Source organism: Mus caroli, chromosome 3, assembly GCF_900094665.2.
Source record: "Mus caroli chromosome 3, CAROLI_EIJ_v1.1, whole genome shotgun sequence".
Lineage (NCBI taxonomy): Eukaryota > Metazoa > Chordata > Mammalia > Rodentia > Muridae > Mus > Mus caroli.
Genome location: NC_034572.1, coordinates 117,808,523 through 117,833,875, shown reverse-complemented (window position 1 = coordinate 117,833,875; position 25,353 = coordinate 117,808,523). Strand labels below are relative to the sequence as shown.

At 37.7% G+C, this 25,353-nt stretch overlaps 1 protein-coding gene and 1 non-coding gene across 3 annotated transcripts; one reads left to right on the top strand and one right to left on the bottom strand.

Moving 5' to 3' along the window:
• The first annotated feature begins 318 nt into the window (after positions 1-318).
• LOC110291314 (T-cell activation Rho GTPase-activating protein-like) lies at positions 319-25,353 on the top strand. 2 transcript variants are annotated; one of them, XM_021158393.1, is made up of 13 exons: positions 325-420; positions 4,889-4,984; positions 6,456-6,634; positions 7,012-7,173; positions 9,557-9,666; positions 11,912-12,101; positions 12,585-12,843; positions 13,838-14,013; positions 16,608-16,766; positions 18,638-18,747; positions 19,814-20,003; positions 23,780-24,036; positions 24,843-25,353. In XM_021158393.1, exons 2-12 carry the CDS (start codon positions 4,915-4,917, stop codon positions 23,990-23,992), a joined length of 1,818 nt encoding a protein of 605 aa, XP_021014052.1. In that variant the 5' UTR covers positions 325-420; positions 4,889-4,914; the 3' UTR covers positions 23,993-24,036; positions 24,843-25,353. The 2 variants fall into 2 exon arrangements, with proteins under 2 accessions (XP_021014053.1, XP_021014052.1); XM_021158394.2 differs by lacking the exon at positions 6,456-6,634 and having other exon boundaries at positions 319-420.
• LOC115030668 lies at positions 15,650-15,756 on the bottom strand. Its single transcript, XR_003836274.1, has one exon. It is a non-coding gene; the product is annotated as a U6 spliceosomal RNA (small nuclear RNA).

Sequence of the window (25,353 nt, the reverse complement as noted above, 5' to 3'; positions counted from 1 at the left end):
CAGTGAGCAACAGAAAATATCATTCTCTATCTGGTTATGTTAGTACACTAGAATTTGGGCAGGCATGTAACTGTTGATTTGAGTCACTATAGACACATGTTTATACATCTATTTATCTATGTATACATCTATATGTATGTATAAAGTTGCAAAAATATGTTATTTCTTAAAAATACTTGTGTTTCAACAATTGCTTAAAAATAAATTTTCAAAGCCAAAAGTTGGGAGGAAATAAAGCCCATGTGTCATTTGGTCAGTTATGGCATGAGCCTCATGGTCTTCACATGACAGTTACCTAGACTACCACAGAATCTTCATATTTCAGCAGTTGGTCTGCCAACTGCCATACCTACCTTTGGTTTTTAGTGCCACAGAAGACCATCCAGGGAAAGGGTCTCCATTTCAGCCTCCAGTGTAAAGGTATTTTTAAATAGTTTGAATACTCATGATAGACTGGTGATATCAGGAAGTGATCTCTCTTGATTCTTCCAGATCATGTGAATTAATTGTTAACTGGCTTCATGAAAAGCTACTCATGTTAGCAATACTTAGTGACAGTTCTATCAAGAGATAGGGTTGCAATGTCAGGGTAGGTGTGCCTATGAATCTAAAATTGCATGCGTGTTTGTGTGCCTTTGTTTCCAAATAATGAGAATTATTCTCTGATGCGTGTAACTCGTTTACCCACTATGACCACAAGTGTTTGCTGTGAACTGGTCAAACTTCAGTCCAAAATCTAAGAACTCTCTGGTACTCACCAAATTGTTATTGTTTCCAACATATTTTGTGTTCTTGACAACCTGTTGCTCAGTATTTAACACTAATTTAGATGAAGTAGAATGAAACCCCAAACATCCTCATTTACTTTCATCTTGTGTATTATGAAATGCAGTTGCTACTGTCCTTCATGTGTCACACTGCTCCGTGTGCATGAGAGTGGCCACTGGCCGTTGTCCCTGACCCTTACATGCTTGATGGTGTCACTGTCCATAATCCTTGAAATCATTTGTGGAATGAAACATACTTTAAGTATGCAAGCTGTCCAAGCAGGAGACAGTAAAGTAACCTAGAGAATAACCATTTCATAATCATAAAGAAGGTCTTTATTGTGGCAGGGAAAATATCCAGAGTCATCTGGAAGAGTTCGTACCATAGAGAAAAACAAGCAGACTGGAAAAGACCATAAGTGTATGTGAGAGGAGGCAGACTAGTAGGAGAGAGGAGTGAAGATAACTAGGGGGGAAGTTCTTGCCTGCATAAAGAGAGCAAAGGGGATTCTGCAACTTTTTGGGAGTTACCATAGTGCAAGAGGAAAAGCTGGTAGTTATGAAGAGACAGGGAATTAGGTGGGAATCTTTAGACATATAATGAGTACTTGTGAGTAGAAACTCAGGTACTCTAGAGGGCAGAATGTGTGTTGCTATCCTGATAGGCAGCACAGGTATATGTTAACTGAGAGTCATTTGTCCCTTTTGCCAGAGGTGAAGGAAATGAATACTTTTACAACTTCTTGATGAATGCTGTTTTTCTTTTTTCTAACCACCAGAAATCCTTCAAGACTGGCATTTCCGAATATACATATTCCCTGAGGTCCTCCAAAACTAGAGTGCATCATTAGGAAAACCCGATTTTTATTTCCTTCACAACTGTTTAAGATAGACTACACAGTGATGGGCTTAATTATGGCATTTCAATATATAGATTTCATTCTGTTTTGTTCATATTGATCACACTCATGCATATCATTCATTTCAAATTCAAATTATGTAGCAGAAAATGTTTGTAGAGATCTTAGCAGTTTAATGGAGTTTGGATATCTTAATTAGTATATGTAATTATACATATCAGTACTATCAGTGAATGCTCAGTTTGCAGACCTCAGGATCCATTACTAACAACAAATTTCAGTCATTTTAACAATATAGGGATGTTAGTTTTAGTGAATCTTTCTAGATACTGCATATTTTATTATGGGATTTAGCGCGTAGGATCTTCCAGACACAATCTTTTGTGGCTCTAGGTTTCACCTAGGAGCACGCACATTCTCCCTTGTTTTCGAGGATTCTGACTTCCTGTGCCTGAAGCATTTGACTCTACCTCAGTAAAGCACATTCACATTTAAGGTCTCCTGATCCTTGCACCTGTTAGATGCTACAGTTCACAGTATTAATGATGTCTGCGTGTGGACGTTGGATAGGTTAAAGGATCAGGGCTTGGGGATCTTCGGGATGAATCTGCATTTCACAGTCTTTTGCACAACAATTTCTGCTTTCATTGCATACAAGTTACTACAGTTATGCTTACCAATGGAGTCCATGTTGCTAAGCCAATAGCCAGTTTTCACGAGTCTGGCAGTTTGTCCTTAATTTAATAATTGACACGGATCTCTTCTTTCTTGCACATCCCTCTAGTCTGTGGGATGTACAATAGTTCTTCTACTCTCCAATGGGTGCTTTGAAATCGGCTTGCTGAGTTTTGGGTTTAAGTCATGAAGAATTTTAGTAAATTTCACTTGTTTTTCTTTTAAATTGGCTATTCTTTAGTATTCAATTACAATTACATGATAACATCTTTTTATACAAGGGTCTTTGGTCTAGTGAGAAAATAATGGGACTATTTCCATCCTTTCTCAATTGAGATGCATAATTTTCCTGAAAAAGTTGAACAACAACAACAGCAACAATCCAAAAAACAAAAAACAAAAGCCTGGATATTTTTTTCTTTAGAAAGAAATTGAAAAGTTTTTATTTGTGAATATTAAAGACTATCCTAGCTTCTAGAAGGATCTTTCAATGATTAACATCACTTGTTTCTCTTGCCAAAAGCCTAGGTTTGTTTCATAGCCCCCACATGCTAGCTCACAGCTATCCTTAATTCTACTTCCAGGGAATCTAGTCCTTTGTTCTAACCTGCTCAGGCATCAGACACAATGTGTAGTGCAAAGATATACATGCAAGCAAAATATATGTAAAATAAATAAATCTAAAAATCAAATTTAAAACCTTCAAACTAATACTAAGTTTCCTCTATACTATGTAACTGCTGGTTTGGAATAAAATTCTGAAGTATAGTCATTTCTCTGACATGTGAAAAGACTCAGTTCACATCTGTCTGTGACCAGTATTTCCCCCCAGTGAATGGGAACTTTTTGTGTTCAGATTTCTGGAGCCTTCCAGACTCTGAATGACCTGCTATTCCTTATGTTGATTTTTTCCGGATTTTTGTTTTACAAGATTGTTGACAAATGTGTAATAGCAACAGAAGATCTATCAGAGGAATCTGGACAAGAAAAACTCAGACTACCAAGAACACTCAGCAAGGCTGGCCTTTTAAAAGCCACTGAAAAAGGTGCAATTCTAAAACATTTAGAGAGTCTCAGACAAGTGACAGTCATGATGCTTAGTGGAAATCAAAGGACGATGTATTGTTCAAACCCTTCTTGTGTAGCTCAAAAAGAATCACTGGGCACTCTGTTGGTTATTAAAAAATAGACTGAAACTACACCACTACTATATTTTTCTGCAATATAAAACTACTATATTTTCTACAATATTTATGTTCAGAGTTTTAGGACACTGTTTTCTATCTAGGGCATAGGAAAGGGTACCATCCCCCCACATATTCAATAATTTTCCCTTTTTATGGCATAGGGTATTGCTTTTGAGTGGCAGCAACTAAGGTAGTCTGGATCTTCACTCCCTGACATAATCTAATGAACACTGGGAAGACAGACATGCACAGAAATACGGAAGGGGGCTAGCCGCATTCTGAAATAATTTTATTTAGTGAAATGTGTCAATTTTAAAGAATTTTAATTCTAAGATTTGGAATAGTATTGCACAGAAATCCCAAGAATTTAACCCTCTTGTTTGCACAGTTGTCAATTTGAATGCATATTTCAACCCACTGGCCATGTCTTCCCACCTAGATCTTTCCATATTGGTTACCTGGAAGCTTTTCGAATCCTTTAACTTGTTTCTGTAACTCTTGTTTGGATTTTACCATTGTCACTTTTTCTGTGTCTAAAGGAAAGGGCAAGTGAGAGTTGAATCCCTTCAGGTAAGGGCAAGGTTTCATATTTCCTGGAGAAGCATAGCCATGTCACAGCACAGAGTCTTTAAGAATCCTTTACAGAAGAAATAGTTTAAATCAGGAGAGAGCAAATCAAACATCTGGACACTAATTCCAATTTTGTAGCAGTTGCTGTATTCTAATCACTGCTGTTCATCCAGGGAGGCTTCTGTATTTCCAATACCCTGCAGCATCAACCCGGCCATTGTCAGGGGAGCATCCAGGGAAGGAAGGGGAACCCAATCCATCCCACTGCTCCTGACCTCCTTGTCCTCATACTGAAGTGGAAGTGGACTTGCATACATCACGAAGAGAAAATCCTGAAGGGGGGCAGTGTGTAATAAAATTATTTAGAGAGAACTGACTTCCAAAGCATATAAACATCTTTCCTTTTTACTGTTAATCTCAGTTATAGGGTGGGAAGGATTTAAATTGATTACTATAAAGATAGATATGCCAAATAAGATTCTCATAATTTAAAAATCTTGTTGATAACAAGGCAGAAAGTGGCAGGACATAAAGCTACAAGAGGCAAAAACAAAGCCCTCCCAGTACTCAGTCATTGATGGGCTCTGTTCTTCAAATAAATTAAATAAAGGCTGACATTTCTTCTCAGTTTTAGGACTTCTCAGATTAAACATCTTTGTCTCATCACAGACTCCCCACTGAGGCTATTGATGCTCTAAGGTGTCCAGCCTTTTTTTGTACAGAAGCAGGAAGAAAATGCAACACAACCATGTGTGTTCAAGAACATCAGCAGGTTTGGTCATACACATTGCCATCAGTTTCAATGTATATTCGTATTTTCTCCTCACAGGGCTTGACAACCCTTATTATATCATAATGAGCAACCATCAAGAAACTTCTGGACCACATGAATCAGAAAACTTGGTGGATGTTCTCAACCTGCCAGGTGAGGTGCTGACCATCTTTCAAGTTCCCGTTCTCATTTCCATTTCTATGACTGCATAAAATACCAACACAGTGTCTTTTTTGCTTGAGGGAGGGACATTATAGAAAATAAAAACAAAACAATATGCCCCAACTCGGACTTGAGAGAATGGTTCTGATGACAAAGCTCAGCTTGTCCCTAAGAAGAACATTTCGTAGTTTCAGGCAGGTAGTGGCCATGAGCTAGTATGCCAAGGCACTGTTTACACATAATTGTGTATGCATACATCTTTGTCCCATTAGAATATGGGTTCTAAGACCTATGTGTTCTATGGGATCTAATCCTCATGTGTTCCCCACTGTTTTTTTTGTTTTTTTTTTTTTTTTCATGATTGGAACAGAAAGTGACTTAATAGCTGCACTGAGACAAACTTGTAAAGAAACCTATACAGAGCAAGTGTGTGTATGGCATTGCAGGTAATCTGTTCAGGGCTTGAGGAGAAATGGCCTTAGGCTTTCAGACCAGTCTCTAATCTCATTTCAACCCAAACATCACCCGTGTTTTGTGCATGTCTTTATACCAGCATCTGGAGTCTGGACCACAAAGGGACCTAATATTCATGTCCTGGAGCCTTTGTCTTAGTTAAATTTTTAATCCAAATTATACTTTCATCATTTTCCCCATTTTTCTTTTCATCCTCCCAAAATTTCCATGTACTCCCCTTGATTGCTTTCAAATTCTTGTCTCTAAATGTGTGTGTGTTTACTTATAAACACACATACACACACATACACAAAACTTATTCTAAGAGTATTGGACAGCCAACCAGTATGTTCTAACTAGAGAAAGACTATTTAATCACAAGTTATTTATGATTTCATTGTGGTCCTGTATTCTATAAGCAGTCTTAGAAAAGCAAAAGACACTTTGATCTCAGCCTCAAACTAAAACTATAGCAGCAAGGATCCAGATGTTCGCTGATGAATGTCTTATGTATGCTGTTGATACAGTCACAGGATGGTGCTAAAAGAAGTTTGACAAAGGTTCTAAAATCTCAGTGAGAAAGCTTCACAATGGGAGGAGATGCACTATAATATCTAAGGATAGCCCAGCACTGCTTGGTCCTAGCAGCAAACAGCTATGAAAAAAAATTTACAGCCTCTGAGACAACTGACTATATAACTTAGGAAGCTGTTCAAGTTCTCAAGTACCACATGGTACAATGTGGGGTTAGACAGCACTGGCTGTGAGCATGCTCATTGAAGAACACTCAGATCAGGTCTCAAAGATTAACAACAGTGTCAAGTCTAGGGCAGAAAAACTCCCACATGCTACAACATGACTAATACATTTTAGAAGACATAGAGTTTTATATTACAAATGATGCCCTATCTTTCTATGAATTGCAACAGACATGTTATGCAATCAGAATTCTTTGATAAAGGTTGTATAAAGAACACCTGTCCATGTAATGCTCTCAAATTCTTTTTAGATGCAGAGAAGAAAACAGTTAACAAAAAACAGCCTTTCATAACTCGAGTATTCCACAAGGCCTCGGTGCCCCACCAGGACAAAGTTTGCACATCCCTGCCAGTTACTAAGAGAGGAATACTTTTTGGAAATGATCTCTCTGTTGTTTGTGATGATGGAAATCTTCCTAAAGCAATTCTGGTATCACGTGTTCCTTCCCTAGCTACCCTGAAGACAAAATACTGCTTTTAAATATTGCCGTTCATTTCTATCAGCAGGAAGGGAAGCCGTTATGAATCAAATCATTGACTTAAAAATAGGGAGATAAGACAGTGCTATTCACCACAACCCATATCTGGGAAAAGTTAACTTTAAAGCTATCACTTTACTCTAATGGGAATCTCGTACAAATGAATATCCCCGAGATTTCAGGATTAACATTAGAGGAATGAGTAGAACAAAAGATAATCAGAGGCACCAAACAGTGCCAGGTCCTCTTCCTCCACCTCAGTTCTTGTCCATGCGCACTGCTGCTCTAGTTCAGATACAGTGACAGGTGCTCCCCTCCTTTCACTTAGGATATGCTCTCCCTTCTCAACGAGAAAGGACCAATCACTGAAGGCATCTTCAGGATATCAGGCAATATGTCAGCATGCCACGCCCTAAAAGAAAGGCTGGATTATGGACAAAAGGTGAATCTGAAAAAGGAATGTGTTCTCGCTGTGGCATCTGTCTTAAAGGTATGGAGAGTCCTTGCATTGTCCACATTTAGGAGTCCTCGGAGTCTGGGTAGGAGTCCCCTTCCTCATGCTTTCCCTTGAGTGACAGCAGGCATAAAGAATTGAAATCTGATAGGCTGAACGTTTCCAAACATTTCCAAAATGAAAGGATTCTCCTATTATTATAAAAGCTGCGTATGTTATACACATTTTTATTTGCAATAATAACACCACTCTTTATGCGTATGGTTGGCCATTCCAGGCCAAAAAAGTAACATTACTGATAGTGGAATAAAATATGATTTGAACCATTAACCACTCATGTCGAAATGCAATGTAGCTAAGTAACTTTTCTTTGATTCCTCAATACTAAATGAGACACTCATTCCCAAACAATATTAGTCTGTGGAGGGGCATTTCCGACATGCACATTCATGTCATCTAATGAGCGTGCCTAGATGGGTGTGTTTTGCCCCATCCCCACCCCCGTGTTCATCATCCTTTGTCATTCTGTACTTTATTTCTGAGAAGCAGGTATTTCTTCTGAAATAGGCCATGTGCCCCCTCCAAATATACCTTTTTTACGCACAGCCAGCAAGATCCAATAATCTTCCCCCTACCACCACCTCTATCGCACACATAATGTTGGTATCAAACCCAAGTCGTCCTAACTGTGAAATGCCTTCTCTCTCACTGAGCCAACCCTGAAGCCCCACCAAGTGATTATAATCATTCCTTGTCTTTCTTGCTCTAATTCTCCTATGCTTCCCCACATTCTCCCACTCACTCCCTCTCAAATACACGGCCTCCCTTTTTTCCTTAATTTTAAATGTTCTTATTAATTTTTAATTTACACTTAAATGTTATTCCCTTTCCCTGTCCCCATACCAGAGTTTTTTTATCTCATTCCTGCTCCCCTTTGCCTCTGAGAAGGTATACCCTCACCCACCAACCCCCTCACTAACCTCATCCTATGCCCAGTACTCCCTTCCCTAGGGCATAAAGTCTCTATAGGATTAGATGCATCCTGTCCCACTGAGATGGCCTCCTTTTTAAAAATTGTTATTATTACATCCAGACATAAGAATCTGCAATCCTTTTTAAACAATCTGATGACTCCACTTACAGTTGGTAGTATATGTACTATTTCAGAGTAATGGATTATCAATTAGAGAGTTCATCTTTTGGAAAGACCAATTTTTCCACCCTCATTTGTATATATCTATCTGTAGTTCTTTGTCTAGAAATTCAGCTTCATGAGATTTTTCCCATTAGAGGGATGATGGCTTTGTTCAGGTATTATTTAAGCAACTATATCCCTCCCCCTGTTCAATAACCCACCCACTCCTGCTTCCCTGTCCTGACATTCCCCCTACACTGGGGCATTGAGCCTTCACAAGACCAAGAGCCTCTCCTCTCATTGATGTCCAACAAGGCCATCCTCTGCTACACATACAGCAGAAGCCTTGAGTCTCTCCATGTGTACCCTTTGGTTGGTGGTTTAGTTCCAGGGAGCTCTGGGGATACTGGTTAGTTAATACTGTTGTTCCCCCATATGGCTGCAAACCCTTTCAGCTACTTGGGTACTTTCTCTAGCTCCTTCAATGGGGACCCTGTGCTCCACCCAATGGATGAGTGTGAGCATCCACTTCTGTATTTGCCAGGCACTGGCAGAGCCTCTCAAGAGACAGCTATATCAGGCTCCTGTCAGCAAGCACTTGTTGGCATCCACAATAGCATCTGGGTTTGATAACTGTATATGGGATGGATCCCCAGGTGGGATAGTCTCTGGATGGTCATTCCTTCAGTTTCTGCTCCAAACTTTGTCTCTGTATCTCCTCCGATGGGTATTTTGATCCCCCTTCTAAGAAGGACCAACATATCCACTCTGTGGTCTTCCTTCTTCTTGAGCTTCCTGGGGCCTGTGAATTGTACCTTGGGTATTCTGAACTTCTAGGCTAATATCCACTTATTAATTGAGTGCATGATACGTGTGTTCTTTTGAGACTCGGTTACCTCACATTGGATGACATTTTCTAGTTCCATCCATTTGCCTAAGAACTTCATGAACTCATCATTTTTAATAGCTGAGTAGTACTCCATTGTGTAAATGTACCACATTTTCTGTATCCATTCTTCTGCTGAGGGACATCTGGGTTCTTTTTAGCTTCTGACTATTATAAATAAGGCTGCTATGAACATAGTGGAGCATGTGTCTTTATTACATGTTGGATGGAAAATTGCAGGTCCCTTTAGTGGGCCTCCATGTCAGACAAGGTTCAAACTAGAGGACACGATGAAGACCTGTGAAGGAAGTTGGGACTAAACTGAATTTTACAGTAGAAACTATTTTCAATAATTTCTGTGATTTATATTTTCCACAAAAATATTTTTCCTGTGTAAGGAGTTTCTTCATAATATACAAGGAAGTGTGCTGACTTCTAGACTGTATGATATATGGCTTGATGTTCTTGACCAAGAAAATGAAGAGGAGAAACTAGCTGCAGTGCAGAGGTAATGATTATCTAATTGCTTGGACAACACTAACAAAAGGAGGAAGAATGTTTGCTTAGAAACATTAGATTATATATAGTTATTTATAAAAGAATTTTCACTGACAACAAATTGTTTCAATTGCTTACAAACATGGAAGACATTTCAAAAAATAGTATGATTTCTTTCTTTCAGCAGTCACAATAACTCATGCTTATAATCATAACATTTGAGAACCAGATATATAATCACCAATAACTTGGGGTTGGCCTAGGTCATCTAAACTGTCAAGAACACACAGGCTTTATGGAAAAAGAATAAGAAAAATAAAGAAAAAGAAATATATCTTATAACAATAATTTTTTCTCTTAAAAATCTATTTTTAAATTTTATTTTATTTTTAGTTTATTTTTTACACTCCATATTCCATTTTCCGCTCCTCTCATCACCTCTCCAACCCACCCCGTCTCCATGTGGATGCCCACACCCCTACTTCACATGACCTCTAAACTCCCTGGGGCCTCCAGTCTCTTTGAGGGTTACATACATCATCTCTGAATGAACACAGACCTGGAAGTCCTCTACTGTATGTGTGTTGGGGTCCTCATATCAGATGATACATGCTGTCTGGTGGTTCAGTGTTTGAGAGATCTCAGAGGTCCAGATTAATTGAGGCTACTGGTCCTCCTACAGAATTGCCCTTCTCCTTAGCTTCTTTCAGCCTTTCCCTAAATCAACAAAAGGGGTCAGTTGCTTCTGTCCATTGGTTGGGTGTAAATATCTGCATCTTAGTCTTTCAGCTGTTTGTTGGGGCTTCCAGAGGGCTGTCATGATAGACCCATTTTTGTGAGTTCTCCATAGCCTCAGTAATAGTGTCAGGCCTTGGGACCTTCCCTTGAGATGGATCCCACTTTGGGCCTGCTGCTGGACCTTTGATTCCTCAGACTCCTCTCCATTTCCAATTCTGTAATTCTTTCAGAAAGGAACAATTATGGGTCAGAGATGTGACTGTTGGATGGCAACCTCATCCCTCAGTTGATGTCCTATCGTCCTGCTGGAGGTGGGCTCTATAAATTCTTTCTCCCTACCATTGGGCATTTCATCTAAAGTCCCTCCCTATGAGTCTTGGGAGTTCTCACCTCCCAGGTTTCTGGTACATTTTGGAAGATCCCCCCAATCTCCTATTTCCTGGTGTTTCCTGTTTCCATTCTTTCTGCTGGCCCTTGGGGCTTCTTCAATCCTTTTCCCTCACTCAATACCAGATCAGGTTTCCCTTTCCCCCCTAATTCCTCCCCAACCCCACACAGTTCACTTTTCTCCCAGATTTCTCCCTTTCTCCCCACTTGTAATTTCTTACTTCTCTTTCCCAAGTGAGTACTTAGGCACCTCAGTTTGTTGAGCTTTTTGAGTTTTGTGGACTGTATCTTGGGTATTCTGTATGTTTGTTGTTGTTGTTTTTGTTTTCATCATTTTTCTTCTTTCTTTCTTTCTTTCCTTCTTTTTTTTTTTTTTTTTTTTTTTTTTTTTTTTTTTTTTTTTGCTAATATCCACTTATTAGTGAGTACATACCATCCATGTTATTTGGGTCTGAGTTACCTCACTCAGGATAATATTTTCTAGTTCCATCCATTTGCCTGCAAAACTCATGATGTACTTGTTCTTAATAGCTGAGTAGTATTCCAATGTGTAAATGAACCACATTTTCTGTATCCATTCTTAATATGAAAATTTCAGCATTGTACAGACTGAATTTATATTGTCCCATAGGATATAATGAACATCCAATTTGTCAGTGGTATGCTTTGGCTTCTATAATATTTAACAAGAAAACCATGTCTAATTAAGAATAAATTTTCAATGAAATGTGTATATGTACATAAAATTCCTCAATGACCTCTCCCATAATAGATAAGCTTTAGCCTCTAATAACTTGACATTATTGCATAATTATTATCTCCAGAACACAGGGATTTTGTAAATTTTAGCAACTTACTTTACAGTGTTCTCTTAGTTGAACACTTATTACAGAATGCCATAAGTGTTTTAGGTAAGCTTATATTAAGTTATACCCAGCTAAACTTTTCCTTTTTAAAAAATTGATTTTGGAGAAGTATTTCAAGTGATATTTTCAGGGCACATTTCTCCTTTCATTGATTTTTTTTTGGAGGGCAATGAATAAGATGTAGACATTTACTGTTGCCTTTCTTCAAATTTACCACTTCCTGAGTAAAGAATCCTTGTTTTAAAATCACCTGTCTCTCTTCAGTCTTTTACAGCGTCTGCCTTACCCAAATGTCAGTCTCTTGAGAGAACTTTTCCGAATGCTACACAAGATAGGAAGAAATTCTGCAGTTAACAAAATGACTGCTTATAGTCTATCTGTTTGCATGGCCCCATGTATCCTATGTCTGCCTCGTTCCTGCAACTCGGGATTAGCAAATGATATCTCCAATGAGGTAATAAGACACATATTTTACACCTAAGGTAGCCAAGTCTTCACAGTGAGACAGGAATACAGAACAATTTTTTGAGCGTCACTGTTTTTGTTGTTTGTTTGTTTGTTTTTTAAAATATACCTTTGGAGAAACAGAAAAATTTGTGAGATTAGAGTCAGTGAGCTGTCAGTGGATTGTCAGCTATGCGTGTGACAAATGGAACCAAAGTTAGTCAAACTGACGATATATAGTAGCCATCACAATAGAAACACTGGAAAGCCTCCTCTTATAATGTACTTTACTGTGTTGTTTGCAGTTTTTACATCTGATCTCAAGATAGTCCTTTAAATTTCTAACAGAAAACTCTCTCCTCTATTTTATAACAGCTGACTTTTTCTCAGAACTTTGAACTATACAGTTCTAACCTCTAAGCTCCATATATCAAGTGGGGTTTATATCACACAAAGTGACAGAGGCTCTCTGTATTTTCCCATTTTCTTCCAGATTTCCCTTGTAAAATTTCTCATCGAAAATAGTCTGAAAATATTTGGAGAAGGCATGGTTTTACATTATGATGTGAGTTCAGTGTCTTGCCCTGATGTGGAGAAAGCATCAGGTCCCCTAAACAATATAACTAACTTTGATGAGATGAAGGATAAGGAATATCAAGACAACCACTGTCAAAGTGGGATGACATGCCCTCCAGGCAACAATTTGGTGCCCATGAGTCCAACTGATCCTCTTCACAATGAGGGGACTATAGGTAGGTAAAGATACTCTATAGGCATAATTTAAAAGTTAGGATCACTTAGCACCCAAAATCACTATTTACAACAAGTGGAAATGTGGCATTTACTAAAACCATTTTGAAGTATACCCTTAGCCATTTATTACAGACGTTCTTCTATTGTTAGAAACTGCCTGTAAATTTTTATTCCCTCTTCCCAGTGGTCCTGAGTATATGTAAACGGTAAATCCCCAAAGTGCCAAATAGTTAAGTATATGTGGAGAAATACCAATTATTTTGATATTTTTGATTCCTGTGTTGATTTTTATAATAACAACTCAATTTTGCAAAAAAATTATCATTTTTTTGATCTTTTGAGATATGGTTTCTTTATATTTAACAATGCTGGTTATCCTGGACCTTGCTTTGTAAATGAGGCTGGCCTTGGGCTTGCAGAGATCTGCATGCCTCTGCATCTCTAGTGATGGGATAAAAGGTATGCAACACCATAACTGTCTCTTTTAAAAGCCTGAGTGTAGCATAACACAGCCATAGGGAAGTAGACATGACAATGTGTGGTATTATCAGCAAGATGAGTGTTAAATGCGGATAGACCTATTAGATTATAGTTGCCCATGGCTGTTCAGTCAGAAATCACACTGTGAGACTAGGAACTGTACACTATATAACTGCTTCATTTTACTACATTTATGCACAGCATTGAACACAAATTCAAGAATTTACTGATTAGACCTAGACATATGGGCCATATACAACCAGATATCAAGTACCACACAAGTTAGTGCAGTGTATTTTAGACAGCACTACATAGGAACGGCACTAGAAGAACTAAATCTAAATTAGAACTGGCCTCTTGCTTTACCTATGTTCAGGATTTCAGGGAGAATAATCAGTTAATAGAAAAAAAGGTCATTAATCAATCCCTCAACATCATAAATGTTACATGATCAAGTCAATACAATATAATCATTGAGTTCAACTACACACAAGGATTTTCCTTCTTTCTTAGCTTCTGAAAAACCTGTCAAAAGATATTTTATAAAGCCAATGATTACCTGTGGCTCTACTACCAGCCATGACAATGTGTGTATAACCCCATCCCCATCAGCACCAAACAAGGGACACCTCTTTGGAAAGTCTCTCACCAGTATCTGTAAGGATGGTAATCTGCCTGCTCCAATTTTGGTGAGTGCCATTTTGGTTTTCTATAGCTTTTGTGCACCATATAATTTTTGTGGATCCTGTGTTCACACTCAGTTCTGTTACCAAGTGGATAAATGTTTAGATAACCCTACTAATAAGGGTAAGATTCTTTTAAAATAGTGCCTTAAAGAAAGAATATTCACTGAAGTTTGATTCATGTATTCTAATAATGTTGAAACAAAAATTATTGCCATATCCTTTACTGATTTCAGCATTAACTCAAACCCACATGTTTTAAGGAGGAAATGGGTCTATGGATATGATCCTCTGTGCCTCTTTTTTAAATTATATTTCAAATGTTATCCCCTTTCCTGGCTTCCCCTCTGCAAACCCCCTATTCCATCACCCCTTACCCTGCTTCTATGAAGGTGTCCCCCCCCACCTACCCACACTCACTGCCCTCTACACTGGGGCATCAAGCTTTCATAGGACTAAGGGCCTCTCCTCCCACTGATGCCAGATAAGAGCCCCTCAGCTCCTTCAAATCTTTCTCTAACTCCTCCGCTGGGATTCCTGTGCTCAGTCCGATGGTTGGCTGAGAGCCATTTAATAACTGACCATCTGTATTGGTCAGGGTCTGGCAGAGCCTGTCACGAGACTGCTGTATCAGGGTTCTGTCAGCAAGCCCTTCTTGGCTTCAACAGTAGTGTCTGGGTTTGGTGTCTTCATGTGGGATGAATCCCCAGGTGGGGCAATTTCTGGATGGCCTTTCCTTTAGTCTCTGCTGCACTGTTTGTCCCTGTATTTCCATTAGACAGGAGCAATTCTGGGTTATAATTTTAGATATGGATGAGTGGCCCCATCCCTCAACCGGGGAGCCATGCCTAACCTCTGGATATGGTCTCAACAGGGTCTCCCTCCCCTTTGTAGGGTATTTCAGCTAATCGTATCCCCATGACGTCCTGGGAGGCTCTTCATTTTCGGGCATCTGGGACTTTCTGGTTGCTACCCCCCAGTTCCACATCCCCCATTGCTACACACTTCTGTTCAGTTTCCTGACCTTCTGTAATCTTCTCCCGATTCTTTTTCCCTTCCCCATCTTCTCTTCCTACCAAATCCCTCCCCCACACTACTTCCCTTGATTATTCTGTTCACCCTTCTAAGTAGGACTGAAGTATCTACTGTTTGGTCTTCGTTCCCCTTGAGCTTCATGTGATCTATGAGTTGTATCATGGGTATTACACACACTTTGCTTAATGCCCACTTATCTGTGAGACATACCATGTGTTCTGCTGTGACTGAGTTACCTCACTCAGGATGATATTTTCTAGATCCATCTATTTGCCTGTGAATTTCATGAAGTCATTGTTTTTAATAGCAGAGTAGTACTCTGTTGTGTAAACGCACCACATTTTCTGTATCCATTCCTCTGCTGAGGGACATCTGGGTTGTTTCTAGCTTCTGGCTATTATAAATAAGGCTGCTATGAACATAGTAGAGCATGTGTCCTTATTTACATGTTGGAGCATTTTCTGGTTATATGCCCAGGAGTGGTATAGCTGGGTCCTTTGGTAGTACTATGTTTAAGTTTCTGAGGAACCTCCAGACTGCTTTCCAGAGTGGTTGTACCAGCTTGTAATTCCACCAGCAATAGAGGAGTGTTCCTCTTTCTCCACATAAAAATATGTAACACTTCAGTAATTTGTGTTTCATCCTTGAGCAAGGACCATGCTAATCTTCTCTGTATTATTTCAATTTTATTATATGTGTTGCCTAAGTGAGCATTCTCTGTGTCTCTTACCCTAACCCTTCCCAGGTTCTCTCATGACCTGATTTTATTCTGAGGTCTTCCTTAATATCATTGCCGCTGAGATAATTAATCTCAAAATTCAAAATATATTGTGCTTTGTTTTAAATTACCAAGGAATCAGACATAAGCATTGTTCTCTTCTAGATAGTAGTACTTGCATCTGAATAGAACATGAAAGGCCACCTAATATGGTTTGAGTTTTTAAATTGAATAACCTAAGTTGACATTGAAAATATATTTTTACTTTTCAACAAACACTTCAGCATTACACCTTGTGTAAGAAATTTTTCTGCACATGAACATGTTTATCCATCAGATACCTAATAATTACTGCTCATACACTGAAGATTTTATAGCAAAATTTTCTGGTAATTATAATTGTATCATCCAAACTTTGCAAAGAGAAAAAAAAATCCTCATTAAGGTTGCAAATGTTAGTCATTTTTACATAGTGAAACAATGAAGAAGGAGTTGAAATTCTCTTGGGTTCTTGACTGGAAGTTGAAAATAAGAATTCAGAGAGCAAGGAAATTAAAAGTGTTGAAAGATGAAATTAAAGTAAGAAATAAGAAGCAAAAGAAGGAAGGAAGGAAAGGAGGGAAGTTTAATGAGGTAAAATCTTCTAGGGAACACAGGTTAAAATAAAATGAAACAAAACAACCAACCAAAAATCCCTCCAGTGCTTAAAATTGGGTTAGAAGAGAAAATATATTCAGAAGATTATCACTCTCCAGCTTTTGTCCCTCCCAGCTGTATCTCTGTAACCATGGTTGCCAATGCTCTGGGTGGCTATGCCGTGATTGTTACTTGTCTTTCTCCCATACAGGACATGCTCTCTATCATCGATGCAAAAGGACCAGACACAGAGAGAATATTCAGAACAATAGCTAATAAATCATACCTCACCTTAAGAGAAAAGCTTGACTCTGCAGAGGAAATGAACTTGAGAGAGGAATCTGTTTATATCGTAGCATCTGTCTTAAAGGTAGAGAAGGATTTCATTGTAATTACAAGCAGCAGTACCTACAAGCAATTACAATTCATAAATAATTTGCTTCCTTGAGAAAAACTGATAATGATGGCCCAAGGATAAGAGACATGGTAGATAAAAATCTGACAGTGTGTGTGAATCATCATAATGGTAGAGTTGAAGACAGGCCATGAGAGGTTAACATCTCTCTATATCAAATTCACTCTGGTTTGTCATTATACCGACCACTCCATTGATTTCACCTTTGACCAGACTGTATGGCATAATAACAAAACAAATAATAATAGTGGCAAAAGTTGATTTACATACAAAACATTTCATAAATTATACTTGCCAAAGAAAAATTTTCTTCATAAATAACAACAGTTCAAACAGAGAGTTCGATATTGCCATCTATAGAGTACATACACAATCTTGCTCTCTTTCTCTACCAAAAAAATGTTTCACATTTCCCAGACATTTCTTTTTAATCCCATATTTATATCCAAGAATTAGTCTGATCTGCTGATGAATACTGTACAACATTGATCATTAATGGAGCTACCTATAAACGGTGGATAAAATGCAAATAGCTTCTTTTTGTTAATTTCTGCTGTTTTCTGAGCGCAACACTCAGTAGATTCTGGAGGAGTGGCCCCAGATATCAAGGAAAGAGATAGTGGTTTGAGAGTAGGCAAGCTTACATACGTTAGATGAAGGTACCACGTGATACTTCCTTGACCCTAGTTGCCAAGTGTGGTTTACTTTGACTGACAGAAAATGAGTACCACATTATGAAAAAGATAAATGACTACCAAGGCAGCCCCATGCTCACATAGCATTTAAAATTATAAGAACACGAGATTTCCCCACATTTCTCATTTCTCAATTCTTGTTACCTCAAACTATGTCTGACCCTTTACAACTCAGAAAACACCGAAATGAGTTAACATTGAATGAAATATAAACTTGAAAAGTGACTCAGGTGTTCCCAGAACTAGTTAATAATGAACTATCTACCTATTTGCAGTAATTTATTTACAAAAGGGAGAATATGCATTTTAAGCTATATAAGGGAATTTGTTGTCTTGTTTTTCTTGTCAAAATTGAGATTTCCTTCATTTTTCTATCTATCTATCTATCTATCTATCTATCTATCTATCTATCTATCTATCTATCTATCGATTTAGTCTATCTTTAAAGCCCATTCTAGCTTCTAACCTAAGGCCGAATTGCATCACTCTGATTTCTGAGCTCCAAGGTGTGTACGACCATGCCTACCTATTCCTCACACACATCTATGTGCTTACCCTATTAAAACCTCTGAGCCTATGTGATAAAATATGAGGTTTGGAAGGAGCAAAATAAAATGATCTGGCTGTCCATCAAACAATGTGCTGCTTACAATGTAAAGAGCTGAATTCTTATACAGTTAAGGGAAAGTGAAACTATGAGAGCTTTTCACATGGAACCCAGGGAGCTCAGATCAGGAGGCTCAGCCCTTCTCCACTGTATCTGCAAGCAAGAGCACATGTGCATATTAGAACTTTACTCAACTAGGAATTCAAACCTAGTCAACGAAGGATAGAATCGTGATGGCCCTGTTTATTTTTAGTAGCTGCTTATGTCCAAGTAAAGCCCTTTGAACTGAGAATAAGTTCATTTTATTGCCACCATGTCCAGAACTCTGTTTCTTAGACTCCACTTCTTGGTGAGAAAATCTACTCTTTCTGGGTCCTTTGGTAAGTTGACTTTGAGGTGAGATTCTGGACGATGTCAGGCAGAGAATATCTTAAGAAATTACATTTAAACTGATATTCTTCAATAAAAATTTTTCCAATAATTTCTTCAAAGTATACTGACAATTACATTTTTATATATATAAGGAATTTATTAGGAATATTCCAGGAAGCTTACTTTGTTCTAATCTGTATGGAAAATGGCTTGCTGTCCTTGATCAAGAATTCCATGATCAAAAGATTTCTGCTATCCAAAGGTAATGATACATTAGTTACTTGGATAACAACAAACACACATATGAGTAATATGTTCTAGGGTGGGTGTTAGCTTCTATTTACAAGATTATCCACTGAAATGATGACGAGTGGCAAGAGGCTTCTTTTGTTCACACGTGTAAAGTTAGGCTACAAAACAGATATCTTTGTCAGGCATATGTCTTGACTCATGCCTTTAGTCCCACCACTAGGAAGGCTTCAACATTATAATAGTCATGGTTTGGAAGACAGGCTCAGCCATATAGTAGGGTCCAGCCCAGCCTGGAATACAATCTAATTCCTCTGTGGAACAAGTTAAATTCATTTTTTCAACCATTAAAAGCTGGAGGCATCCAGATCAAGTTTAGGTTTGATTTCGATGTCCTCTATACTGACTCCACAGAATGATGTCTTAGGTAAACGAGGAACTTTGATGCCCCATGAATAGCCAGGACACCAGCATATTTGCTTTATTTGTTAAAACACCTTTTATAAGTGCATCGCTTAGTTTCATCAGTGTGCTTTCAGCCCAACAATTCTAGAATGCCAGTGGATTGCTACAATGTGTTTATATTAAATTATTTATGTTAAATGTGTCTCCATGGTGACTAGAGAGATGGTTCAGGGTTCAACTGGCTGCTCTTCCTGATGAACACTGTCACTATCCATACGGCGGTGTGCAAATGTCAAGACGTCAAAACTCTAATTTCCAGGGACCTGACACACTCCTCTGGGTTCTCTGGGCACCAGGCTCATGTAGTGTACATGCATATATACATGATTTTCAAAATGTTCCAATACACCATCCATTGAATTGATTTGTGGAAATTATTTTAGGTAATATTGTAGTGATATTCTTTTTTTATTAGGTATTTTCTTCATTTACATTTCCAGTGCTGTCCCAAAAGTCTCCCATACCTCCCCCCCCCCACTCCCCTTGATTTCTTGTGAATTTTGATACTATGAGGTGTCCAACAAAAATGTTATTTATTTTTCTTTGAATTTCAGATCTATTAGAATCATTACCTGTAAAACAGACATACATAAAACCCTCCCTCTTCTGTTTAGTCTTTTAATACAGATGCCATTACCAAATGTTCTCCTTTTGAGACACCTTCTCTCTGTGCTACACAAGATTAAAGGTCGGTCTTCTATTACTCACATGACTGCTTACGCTTTATCAGTTCGCATAGCTCCAAGTATGCTTTGGAATCCTTCTCTCTCCAACTCAGGGTTCGGGAATGATATCTCACAAAAGGCAAGTGGACCTCTTGTTTTTTGCCTTTGGGAAAAGAGTCTTGATCATGATCCAGAAGCTAGGGACACCTTTGACAGATCATTACTGTTAAAGGGCACCCTTGTGGTTCATTTCTCTGGAGGGGATGAGGCACTGACCTATTTCAGGGAGGTTTGGAAGGGAGCTTGTTATGAATTGGAAATAAGTGACTTAATTCCTTTCTTAACTGGGTTTGAGATTCCAACTTGTGTGAATCTTAGACATGAATGAGAGATGATAAAATAATATCCAGTACTGTATCAAAACATTGAATGAGATACAGACTTGGACAAATATCTCAAGGTGTTTTTGCTTTGTTTTGCTTTTGGTTTTTTGGGTTTTTTTGTTTGTTTGTTTGTTTGTTTTATTCCTATCTTGGAAGTTGCTGTTATTCCCAAATACTCTTGTCTTCAGTCACACTTGCTATGTGGGTTGACCATATAGGCACTAAGGTTCCATATACAATATATTCTGTGTAGTTTATGGCTCAGTCATTAAAAAAAAAAAAAAAAAAAAAAAAAAACCTTCTCTCCCAGCTCCTAGTGCCAGGCTGGTTTTCAACTCTATAACAGCATACCTGTAATAATTCACTTATAAAAATGAAATATATTATTACATCATACTCTGTCTGTATGAAAGTTTGTATATTCTAACCTTACCTAGTGTCTATAGATGCCAAGAGAAATCTTTAGATTTATATTTAGGGGTGTGTGTGTGTCTGTCTGTCTGTCTGTGTATGTCTGTCTGTATGTGTGTATGTAATGGCTCTTCATCATTATATCTGTAATTCTAGCACCAAAATGCTTATTTTAATATGTATAAAGCATAAATAAAATGTTTACTTTTTTACTTTAAAATTAGCTTTATGTTGTCTACATGTAAATGTCTGCACCACTTGTATTCTTGTGCTCATGGACACTAGGACATGGAACTAGATCTCATGAAGTTGAGATTACAGATGATTGTGATCCACAATACAGGAACCAAGCTGGATCCGGTAGTCACTGCCAATGGCCCTAAGAGCTGAGCTAGCAATAAAACATATATCAGCTTGCCATATTGATATTCCTAATTTATTATTGACATAGTTTCTTAACTTAGATCTATAGAAATACTTTACAAAGTGACTGAAAATTTCTGCTAGAACAAATATACTCATCTTATAAAGAGAAAGCAAAATTAGAGAGAGGGTAAAGACGTCATCTGATGTTCCCTCCATGGTCACAGTCGCATTATCCATTTATCTCATAGTAAGGTTTATCCCTGAAATCTTAGCTCTCAGTACAGCTTAAGACTGTGAGGTTGAAAGACTAAGTAACTAAGATAAAAATCTCCTGAGAAAAGCCATAATTAACAAAATGTCATGATAGGTTTCCAAGAAAGGGCACAGAGTTATGGAGAAAAGGGACCTAGTTATAGGACGAGTTCTGGGTACTTAATATCACGAAAATATTCACAACGAAGCTAATAATCAAAAGTTTAATATCTTAATTATCCAATATTTAGTAAGGCATTTTAATACAAAAATATTTCTAAGGAAGCAAAGGTGTATTTTAGTTAGTAAGTTCCAAGGACAAGGTTCAGAGAAAGGGAAATCATATAATGCCACACACAATGGGACAATAAGGCTATAACAGAGTGTGATTTTCTGGAGAATCTTTTGTTCTCTACCTTGTAAAAGACTATGAAAATATAAAGTCAGTTGCATCCTGGGTAGAAATATAAACAATATATTAAGTTTACTTAATCCCACTATCTCAATTTAAAAAAAAATAGCATTGTTATTCAACTTAGCACATTTTTTAGTTTGCTACTATTACTGTGAAAAAGCAACTTTTGGAGAAAAGAATTTATTCCATCTTATACATGCAGTTATGGACAATTACTGAGAGCCCAACCTGAAGTAGGGCAGGAACCTGGGAGGAAGAACTGAAGCAGAAGTCATGTAACATTACTATTTACTGTCTTATACCTCATATCTTTCTTAGTCCCTCTCTCTTTCTCTCTTCTCTCTCTCTCTCTCTCTCTCTCTCTCTCTCTCTCTCTCTCTCTCNCACACACACACACACACACACACACACATATATAGAGCTAGAGCTAGAGAGAAAGAGAGAATATATATATATATATATAGACATGATAGATAGAGATAGATAGATAGATAGATAATAGATAGATGATAGATAGATAGATAGATAGATAGATAGATAGATAGATAGATAGATAGATAGATAGATTTTTTTTTTCAAAAACCAGTAGCTGAAGGATTTTCCCATCCTAGTGATCTGGGCACTGCAAATTAATCCAATCAAGACAATATCCCACAGACTTCCCTAACTTTCAGGCCAAACTTATAAAGTCATTTTCTCAATTCAGAGTTGTTCTTCTCAGATATTTCTGTGATTTGATACTTCTAGCACAAACATGTTTGTTTTGATTACTTTTCTCTTGCTTTGTATAATATCATGACCAAGGCAACTTACAGAAGCAAGTGTTTATCTGGGGTTTAAAGATCCAGATCAATTAGTGTCCTTCACAAGGACAACAAAGGAACCTGGCTGCAGGCAGACAGGGGAACTGATCCAGGAAGCTGGAAGCTGAGGACTCTTATGGACACCAAGCATGAAGCCGAGAGAGTAGCCAGGAAATGGCCCATGGCTTTTAAAAGCCTAAATTCCAACCAAGGACTTACTTCCTCAAGGAAGGCCAAACTGCTAGATCCAATCAAATGGTGTCAAAAACAGAGTATGAAACATTGAGTTGCCAATAATAAGAGAAGTAGCCTGTTCAAGACTCTGCAACTAAGCTCCCCTCCCTTTGAGCTCCATAAATTGAAAACCCAAAGAATAAAGAAAATATTTGTAATGTCACTTATTCAATTTGCAGTTCCTCTTGGCAACAAACATATCAGCTCTGAAATATCAGTTTTCTTCCTAATTTCTTTATTCATTGAATATGAATGCAACTTTAACAGACTATTTTAGGAAGATGCAAAAAAAAAAAAAATCTAGAATTTCTCTATAGTCCAGGCAGAGACTTCTATAACAGCAGCTTATTTGCATTCATGAAAAAAAAAAGACATGAAAGCCTATTGTTAGCTGTTCTCAGCATTACTTACTTCTTGTATTCAGTCTGGAGCATACAGAAATAGAATTGTGGGCACATTAACATCTCACTTAAGCTTCCGTAGAAGCACCTACATGGACAGACCTGAAGGGGCACATGTACATGCAAGTGTACGTGTGTGTGTACAAGGAAAATTAAAATTTAGGTTATCAATAAAACTTTACCATGGATGATGTGTATGTGCCCCTCCTCATCCCCTACCATCTAATTCTGGCTGTCTACAAATGCCTGAGAGCTCAGTACAGGCGTCTAACCACCTCTATTAGTTCCAACAGTCATAAGCACTCACATGGGCATATGCCTACACACACACACACACACACACACACACACACACACACACACACACACACAAATTTACCTTTAAAAATTAAACATAAAATATGAATCATTGCAGTGAGAATTTTGAGACCTTTTCTGATTTACTGTAATACATTGCACTGAAAACACATTTAAATACTTCCTTAAAATACACTTAAACACTTCAAGGGCTCATATATTTGTATAGTAAGTGCTGTTTTCTCATTACTTTTCAATTCAAAATTTTCTTCATTTCAAAAGTCTAATATGCAATGTGGTTGTAAATTATATGGAATGACCAAGTGTCCTGCTTTTACCTTGGGGTGTTACAGATTTCAGTTGTTGAAATTCTCATTGAGAGCTTTCTGGAGATATTTGTAGAAGATGCCACCGTGTTTTATGGAGAGTTCCCAAAGAGTTGCAGTGACATAGAAAAAGCTTTAGCTTCCTTGAATAATGGTGCTGAGTCTAATAAAATGAGGAATGCCAGAGGTGACAGTAAAGGCAGCTGTCATATTGAAAAGACACACCTCCCCAAAAAATGATGAAGAGGATCTATCTGCTTCTCCCCAGGCAGAAGATCTCAGAGGTAATGGAAGTTTTTAAATAGTCATAAAATAAATTGAACGATGAATCATTCTCCCATTTAAGAAAGTTGTAACATCACAGCAGCATTGGGGCACAGCATGATATGAAAACATTGGGGGAGTTTAAAAAATGCTTTAATTACATATAAATTCATAGATACACATATATAGATACACAGACAATTACACACATACATGCATATGAATATTTAGATATATACATATGTATATATGAAAGATGTAGTCCTACTTTAGACCCTGCAAGGATATCAGAATATAGTCTACTATCATTTCTTACCTTTCTTCCGTCTGGTTCAAGAGTCATGTAAGATATCTCAGATAGTAAAATTATCCTTTTTTGAAGAATCAATTAGAAACAATGATTTAAAATCAATCAACCATTCTGGAAGCTAAGGCTCTATGCCGCCATCTACGAACCACGCTACCCTTGTGCAACAATATTGCTGGTTTGATTTCAGAGGAAAGATAAATTTTTTCAAATGCTTAGCATTGGTGTAAGTATTAAATGATGCAGAATCCACTACAATGAATGCATTAAGAATTATAAAGAGGCAAGAACATCCCTGAGTCAAAAATTAATACCACTTAGGGATGGGGATAGAGCGAACATAAACATTTCACTGTGCAGAGTGTGGATATTATTCATAGTTGACTTTTCTTGGTTTGATATATGTTTTATCTACATTGAAAGGGATCTATAACCTGAGAATATCTGTATCAAAATAACATTTATGTTTCTTTTGCAATGAAAACAGGACAACCCCCTCATTCATTTCCTTTTCTGCAGAAACGACTGCAGAAGGAGACTGACAAGCAGCACCCGGATTGGAGAAATAGCTTCTGGACGGAGAATTTTTTTCTCAGCAACTGAATACTTGAATCCCCAGGACTACATTGAATTACTATTTCTCCTTCACTTTATTGATTATTCCACTAAGACCACTTTTTTATTATTTAATATAACCAGCTTTGTCAGCATTTGAAGGAATTTGTTTGGATTTTCTGCTTCTGTCCAGAAATGAGAATCCCACCCCCAAATAACATGCCTCTGTCAACCAATAGAGGCATCGGGCTGATTCTCTTAGATTGTGAACTTGAGCGTTAAGTAAGCACTTCTCAGGTCCCAGCTCATTCCTTCTGAATGTGTCATGTCCCCTCCCACTTATACCTCTGAAAAGCTTATTAATAAACAGTACTTCTGTTTCTCCGTTTTATCATACTGTATTAATTACAAATAATAATCTTCACTTATATTCATTGTTTTATGTTCTAGACTATGCTTATTTTGTAATAATAAA